Raw genomic sequence first — 8,466 nt, 5'->3', positions numbered from 1 at the left:
AAGTATAAGCATTCTAAATTGAGTTTTTAAAAAGCATTGCCATAATTTAATTGGCAGCATTGTTTTCTTTCTTAGTGTTACATAAGATGGCACAACTGGCACATCTTATAATTAGTGACATTTTGGATTCAATGAAACTCAGCAGTACCCACCTCACAGGATTGTGAGGATTCAGTAAGTTTTAATGTGCTTACCATGGTGTCTAGCTTATGCTAAATTCTATGTTTTTAGCTATTAATATTAGCCTATCAGTCAGGGGCTTTTGCTACAGATTGAGAGATATCTATCTATAATAAAGCCTTAAAAATTTGTTTTCAACCTAGAGAGCTTCTCTACTTCTCCCAGCTTATCTCAGTGTCCAGTCTTTATTGAGGGCTTACTTGATGCCAGAAACTGAGCTTGATACTGTAATGAAATTATCAACCACAGATTTGGCCTTCAAGACCAATTAAACAATGAAGAATTTTATCAATAATTATACAGACAGGAAGATAATACTAGGTACCGAAAGGAATTAAGAGAAGGAAAAAAATCCAGCATCCATCATTTACCATTTAACAGTGTTACCTGAGGATAAGCTTTAATCTCTGTGTGCCTTGGTTTTCTCATCTGTAAAATGGATTTATCCTAAACCCTGTCAGTAATGCTACCTGCAATAACACGAATCAGTTCCATTTTCTACCTAGTCCCTGTTCACAAATGCATGTGGGCTCAAATCCTTAACTCTTGGTCGAGGTGAGGAATATAAAAGCGGAGGTGAAAGTGGGTGAGGAAGTGGCAGGCTGTTTCAGAAAGTGGGGAGGCAGAGGTGAGTTAATCTGAGAGAAGGCTGATGAGATGGGCATCGACTACCTGGGAGATTCCTGGACGCATTCTGTCTTCCTAGAAGTACAAGTCAGACATAGGACTGACTCACAATTGTCGGAATAGTGCTTGGTATTTAGTAAGCTGTTAATACACGGTAGCTATTACCCTTATTATCAGTGTGATATTAAAACCACTTAATCAGTATGGCATTCGCATCAGCCGATCAGGAGACATATGCAATGTGAATGTATGGATTCTACATGGGAGGATCACAGTAATTACTGGTCAAGCTGGGTCTCAAAGGATAGGGAGAATATGCTCACATGGAGATTATGAACAAGGAGAAAGGCATTTCAGGGGGAAAAGCCTGGGATGTATATATGGTAACCTTTTTGTTGTTTTACGAGACTGAAGTAAAGTGTGGAGATGAAAGAAAGAAATGGCTGTGAAATTAGGTTGGGGCCAAGTCATGAAGAGTAAGTGTTTGGTACTTTTTTCAGTAAGATAATAAGACTAGCAATAGCAGAGTTGTGTAGTAGTTCATCAAAGGCTAAAGGATGCATTTGGTTATGAAGTTCAAAATGAGTACAGTCCACCACACTCCAATATGGAAAATGTTTACATTTTAGTTCATTTTAAAGAACACATGCACACATACTTTTGATGGCTTTCAGTTGACCAAAGTTGAAAGAAAATAGTTTGTAATGAAGTACAGACCCCCAAAGGTTTACTTAAGGGCCTATTTTTATTCATAGTTTTCATTTTTTGAAGCATTATCCTCTAGTACAACTTTAATTTCAAAATCAGTATTTCTCAAACGTTGATGAAACTGGAAACTTCCAAATCCATAATGGAAACAGATTGGTGCTCTGTGCATCTGATCAAACCAGTAGCAACATAATGTCAAACAAAAATGGGAAGCATTAAAAAAAAAAAAAAAAAAAAAAAAAAAAAAAAAAAGGAAGCCCATAATGGCAACTCAAAACAGCAATGGCATCAAGTAGGAACTAAGATTTCTAGTTAAAGCCAATGAAGGCTTGCAGGTTAATTCTGAATTCTACTCTTTATGCTATTTCAAATCAGAAACCTCTCGCTACTCAAATTCAAATACACATGCAGTGGATATCTGATTGTTACTTTTGTATTCTCAGGAACCACCTTTCCTCTCCTGCTCCCTACTCCCTTCCCTTTTCTGATAAATTTCCCTTCCTTTGGGGGGAACTCCTTATCAGCTCAGGAATGGAACGTGATGCAATCTGGATAAAAATAAAAGTTCTTACTCCAAATGTGACATAACTTGCTGCCAAGCTTTCGTTATGATGATGTAAGCTGCAACTGTCAACAGCTGTCACCTACCATTCTCAACCTCACTGCCTCCCACCCCAAAGAGGGCATCCCCAAAGAGAAAGTCTGCCTGGAAGAGAAAACCAATCCAGGAAAAAAAAGTCAGGGTCAAGTATGGGAGATAGAAAGATGGCTTCTTTTGTTATTTGGACCCAGCCATGCCTGGACTTCCCTGGATAGGAGCCAATAAACTGCCCTTCATGCTGACACTAGTTTGAGTTTAGTTTCTGACACCTGGAATTGAAGGACAATTGGTTAATAATCAAAAGTATACAATATCGACCTGAAAATAAACTTAATCCATTTTAATACAGTAATTTATGATTAAATAAAAGCAGACTAGGTATCTCTACTTAAAATTTAATGATTGATATGAAATCAGGTATAATACCCTGTACATGCCAACCAAATTAAACAAAATGTATAAAGGAAATTGTTGGCATTATAGTTATGTGTTTAACATTCTACTATACATTGTGAAACCTGAATCCCATCACTTGCTACAGGGAAACAAGCTCAACTACACTTAAGAATCTTAAATATTACAGTAACTCTGTTTAATTCATATTTATAATATGAACAGGTGCAAGTTCTGTTTACTGTAAATTTATGGCTATTAATCCCATATGTAATAATCAGCAATTATGAAAAGTCTACCTTCCCTTTGAAATCATTGTTTAAAAAATAAAGAAGGCCAGGTGGAGCTTTTCTCCTTTTAAAATGTGGTTCGTGAACAAAATGCAGGATGTTGAACTTAACATGGGTCAGGGAGTTTGTTTATTCATCAGAATTTGTCAGTAATCCAAAATGGTGAAGGCCTCTAAAAAAAGAAATTGGGTTTTAATACTACAAACTTCTAGGGCTCTCAGTGAATTATTCCAATTGCACCCCCTCCAAGAAGTTGACATGGTTATTCACTAAAACACATGTTTATTGTAAACCCTGTGGGAATAAATGTGCATATTAATCAAATGAGCTGATAGTTATATTAAGGGAACTCTGCTAGTTAAATTCTTTCCTGAGGAATAGTCTATAATTTAAAACTTAACAGAATTCTACACAACGGAGATGCTAAAGATGTATTAGATCATGTAGGGCTTTTCCTCTTTCTTTTACCTCCTGGGTAGCGGAGGAAGGAAAGTACAGGATAAACCCTTTGGTTTTTGTCCAGTTTTCAATTTAAATTCTAGACGGGATGGAACTCAACACTTTTCTTGGAAATGAGACTACATCATAACAGATTTCACTGTCAGGAAATTCCTCTCCACCCTGATATTCAGATCACATGTTCTTTTTGTGTACTTTATCCCACTTTTCCCAATAACAATTCTATGACACATTTGACTCAATTTATTCTCTTTCTTGACTGTCTCAAGAAGACAAATGTTACTGTTAGATTTTGAAATCCCATTTAGCTGTCTCTCCAGTAATATTGTAAAAAACATAATTCTACACAAAGTTTTTACTATATGAGGAGAAGCTTCCTGCAGCTGCTTTAGGAAGTATACATTTCTCAAATGGCAAGGCCTTACTGTCTATGAATCACATTTCCACTATTATTTTTATACCAAGGGTCTTGGTGCCATTACTGTCTTTAGAGGCTCTTCTCCAATTTCCACCCCGTTAGGTATAACTGTGTTTTAAAAATTTCTCCTATGCTCATGTTCTCATTATCTTTTCATATTTCTAATCTTTCCAAGTCTCTTTAATTAATACCTCTGGTTTCCATTTGGTCTAAAACTTATTCTAATTATAAACTAAAAGTGAATTTCATTAATGTCCAATTTTATCATTGTTTTCTTAACCATTAAGTACACAGATGCAATACAGATGTAATAATCTTTTATAGTCATATTGCAATTTCATAACTGTATAAATGCCAATAAAACTAGGAAACTTTAATTTTAATATGTGAGATCATAATGTATACAGAGCTGCCATAAGGTATAAATTAAGTCATGTATATACATAAATACACATACACATTCCAATAACACTTTGAAGAGTTCCAAGTGTTTCTTTCTTTAGTTATTGCTAGATGTTTCAAAAGACAGCATAAAACTGCTCATCACAACACCCCGTGTGGTAATGACAAGAGTAGAGTGGGAATGGGATGAAAGGCACAGAATTCATAGTAAGACACAGCTCACTGTGTGAACAAGTAAAGCCAAATTCGTGAGCGCTGATGGTTCAAACAGCAATGTGGAGCCACTGATTTTCTGAAGTGAATATAAGAAATAGTAGTTCATAGTATTTATACAAACTTTTACACAGGACATCATACTGGGTGCTTCCCAAGTATAACAACCCATTCAGTTGTTTCAGAGGTTAAGTTACATTTAAATACCAAAGATAAGAATGGGCAACTGATGAACCAGTCCTCCTGAGGCTAGTTGGTGTGCCACATGGCCTTTCTGTTTAGTGAGTTCCACTGAAGAGAACACCAACTTTGTGGCCGACACTGGTGATCCTTGCATCAAACTAACAAATAAAAAAGCTTTCAGCCTATAGAATGATCCACATTAACGTCTAAGCCTTACAAGTCAATTCAAGAGGCTAGAAAATACATTAAAAATTTTTTCTTTCAAGACTGTTTAATTACTTTTCAGAGAAACAAAAAATTCCAACCACCAAGTGGCAATACCCTCAAATCTTCCAACGAGGTCCTCTGCAATTGTCTGGGAATTTTCATGTTCTTCCTCCAAAAGAAGTGTTCAATTTTCATTGCCAATGTTCTTCGTAGATTCACTTTTCACTGAAAAAAATAAGTAAACATACAGTCAAGTGTTTATACTGTTTCTGTTTAGCCTGTTCTCTTTTTCCCTCTTCTCTCCTCCCTTCCGATGCATACCAATAGCACTGCTCATGGGGACAGACAAACCATGTCATGTCCCAGGCAGCTGGGATATACAATTCTCGCCACAATAAATAGAGAAATGATGTCTGAAAGTGGCAATTATATTTTGTGAGGTAACATCCTTCCTGACTCTGTGGAAGACTTGGGAATGGTCACTTCACAATGTGGGCAGGATCTGATACTTGCACCACTGAACAGACCACTATTATCACATAGGCTGGCCAAGTGTGGTTGGAATAAATTTTTCCATGATTTTTTTTAAACTTAAAATTGAGGGTCAGTATATGTTGAGTGAATGTGGGCTGACAGAAGACTAGCTAATCTTCACAGGAAAGAAGGCTCAGAGCAGAAATGGAGCTCCTTTAAAGGAGCTGTCTTGACTACAGCAAGACTATGATTCACTCGCTAAACTGAGAGTTCCTTGAGGCTAGACACTGGACCTTTCTTTCCTATAGCTATCCCCCCAGGGTAGCATGTATGCTGAATCAATATAACTGTAAGTTACTCCAAATTTTACGGTTTTTTTTTTTTTTCCAATTTGCAAAATGGGAACCAGGGTAACCACTCTATTTCATTGTTTAGTGAAGCTAAAAGGAAATAACACATAAGCACTTTGAAAAGTAAGGTTAAAATAGAGATTATTTTGCTTGAGGCTTATAGTCCTTTATCATCATTGTGTAGATAAGGAAAATAAAGCTCAGAGAGGCAGAGTGAATGCCAAGGCCCCCGCTAATAAGAGCTGATGCTAGAACCATAAACTTGGATCTTGCTTCACATTCCAGTTGCCAAGTTCCTTGGGGTGTGCCAAAGCTACCTAGATGTAAGATTGTACCAGCAACCAAACTGGTGTCCACTGAGTCCTTTTTATGAGGAAGGCATTGAAATGGAGTCTATCCAAGATATGGTCCTGATCCTTGTGGCATTTCATAAACTCTAGCAGAGTCCTTCGAGTATCTCCATGATATTACAAGTTAGTTGTTTTCTCCTCTGGCTTTCTCTGCACTGAAACCACTACAGAACCTATCGCACTGTAAAGTTTACATGTGTGTTCCTGTGGCTGAACTCCATCCCCATCCCACTGCCACACACACACATACACACACTGAAAGAGAAAGAAAAAGAGGGGTACACAGGAGTGAGGGAGGAGTGGGGGAGAATGGATGAAAGGATTTATTGGCCCAAGAAGAGACTGATGTGGGAATTCCCTGGTGGTCCAGTGATTAGGACTCCACACTCTCACTGCCAAGGGCCCCAGTTCAAATCATGGTTGGGGAACTAAAATCCCACAAGCCATGCGGCATGGCCCCCAGAAAAAAAAAAAACTTTAAAAAGAGGAGATTGATATATAAGTAACTGCTATGCTAATATTTTCACTAATTCTAGTAATCATTTTTGGGTTGCACTCTTCAAAAGGCAGAAGTATTTTCTAATTTTGAGTTATATTAGAATAATGGAGAAAAATATTTTGCTGGTATTTTTAAGTTAATGGGCTTTGTGCTGTTTGGCACTGCAGTTTGGGGAACACCTTTTTCTTTCGCTGCTTACTGAAGTTGCCCAGCTTTCTTCTTTTAATGGAGCGCCATTCTTTTTTCCTTAAACTGAAATGTAACATGCTTTTATGTGTCCTTTAAATCTACCTGCTAACTCTGGCAAACAAGGGCCTGTGAGACAAGTAACGCCATTCTGAGCACTTCCCACTGGAGTGATACAAAGCGGGGGAGCAGCACTCCACCTCCAGTCTAGTGGGCTCCCTTAACTGCTTAACCTTTTCCAGTCAACCTTTTTCACTCCATAAAACGCAAAAAGCAAGCAAACAAAACTTGTCTATTGCCCATCAATAGAGACAGACTTTAAAAAAAATAAACTACCGCAATCTAGACTCATAACAAACATTGTAACAATCATCAAGTGTGAAAACAACTGAATCCCAGCCCAGAAACATATTTTCCCCAAACTAGAAGAGAGACACCTCTGCTATGAACTCGAGATCAAAATCCAACTTTTTTGCCTCCGGAGAGAGAAAGAATTTCAAGGCTTTCCAAAGAAAATGCCCTGTTCTTATATAACCCTCCCCCCGCAATAAGGGATCACCATGCAGAATATCCAATGCTGTGAGAATGTACAAAGAAACAGACACCTTGAAGAGTTTACACAAAGAAATGCATCTATAGGAAGACCTGACATTATTTTTAAAGTGCATATATTTATGATGTGACAACACTGATATGGTCCTTAACATCCTGCTAGATCCTCTTTAGTTCTTTGCCACAGCAGCTCTAAATGATCTTCTATGCTGAAAGCGCGAGTCACTTGAGCTTCCTGTAAATAAGTCAAACATCGTATACCCACCAAAAAACAGCAAATTTTACTTCATGAGGTTCCAGGTACACTACAAAAGTAGCCTTTTCTTTTTGCTTCGTAACAGGAAGCCTTACTTCAATGTGCATTCCTAAACAAGGTGAAAGAGGAGCTGTGTGTGCTGTGTTTATTTACACAGACAATGTTTGCTCTGGCTAGTAACCCATATTACTAAACAACTTTCCCTGAAACCAACATTTAGAGAGAGAGAGCTATGTGAATTACATTAAGGAAAAAATAAGGTTTTACACAGCTTTAAAAAACCTTGAAACTGGTCATTTAGAACTGAAATTTCTAATTTAATTTGAGAAAATAAAAATGAATGGTCTCAAATTGTAAAAAATATAAGGTCAAGAATTAACCTAATGATTTAGAGACTCATAATTGATGATTAGAAACCTCGTGTTTGCCAATTAAAAATCTGGTTTCAAACTGTGACACTGATAAAATTTTGGCCCCTGGGGGAAAAAATTTCTTCGATTAACTTTTACAAAGAAAAAAAGCTATCATACACACATACAGAGAAGACCTTATAACAAAGGTCACTGCCTATTACAGTCTATAATGCCGGCATAACAATAAAACCTGAACCACATATTTCAAATAATTATTTTAAAAAATAGAGTTCAATCCAATCCAAGGATTCTATGGCCCTCCGGAGTTTGTTAAAATGAAACTTGGCCTGTACCTATAATTCTTAGCTGAAAGTGCTATCTAATGGTTCTGAGTTAAGCAAGTAACCTCCCTCTTTTTAGAAGTAATTTTTTGATTTTATTCATCCTCTAGAATTTAGTCAGAAACATAAATTAGTTTAATCAGTAGCTGCAAATATGGATAAGTCACTTTATATACTAACATTTTACATATACCATTTCTAGTTTTAATACTTCCTTCCAACTCCACTACTCACCAAGAGGTAAAAGTATCTACTTTTAAGGAATCACTAGAATGCCAAAGAATATAGCCAAGGAAACAAAATTAGAGAAAGTAAAACCAGTTGGTTTAAAAAAAAAAAAAGAGATAAAGGGTCAAGGCCATAGCACCAGCTTATCCTAAATGAAGTCCAAATTTTAAACACAATGTTCCTTGCAATATTTCCC

General features: G+C 36.9%; 1 protein-coding gene across 4 annotated transcripts in view; it reads right to left on the bottom strand.

Moving 5' to 3' along the window:
- Positions 1-1,777: 1,777 nt before the first annotated feature.
- The window catches only part of ZNHIT6 (zinc finger HIT-type containing 6), a 59,732-nt gene continuing 53,043 nt past the window's right edge, over positions 1,778-8,466 (bottom strand). For 2 of the 4 annotated variants that reach the window (XM_057714288.1, XM_057714310.1), the window contains one exon: positions 4,739-4,906. In XM_057714288.1, coding sequence (XP_057570271.1) covers positions 4,866-4,906 — 41 coding nt within the window. In that variant the 3' untranslated portion in view covers positions 4,739-4,865. Of the gene's footprint in view, positions 4,371-4,738; positions 7,458-8,466 lie in introns of those variants that run through there. The other 2 variants (XR_009049906.1, XM_057714300.1) reach the window with 2 other exon arrangements.

The sequence above is a fragment of the Hippopotamus amphibius genome, chromosome 1 (genome assembly GCF_030028045.1).
Source record: "Hippopotamus amphibius kiboko isolate mHipAmp2 chromosome 1, mHipAmp2.hap2, whole genome shotgun sequence".
Taxonomy (NCBI): Eukaryota; Metazoa; Chordata; class Mammalia; order Artiodactyla; family Hippopotamidae; genus Hippopotamus; species Hippopotamus amphibius.
The sequence above is the reverse complement of the archived record's forward strand: the minus strand, read 5'-3'. Positions and strand labels throughout refer to the sequence as shown.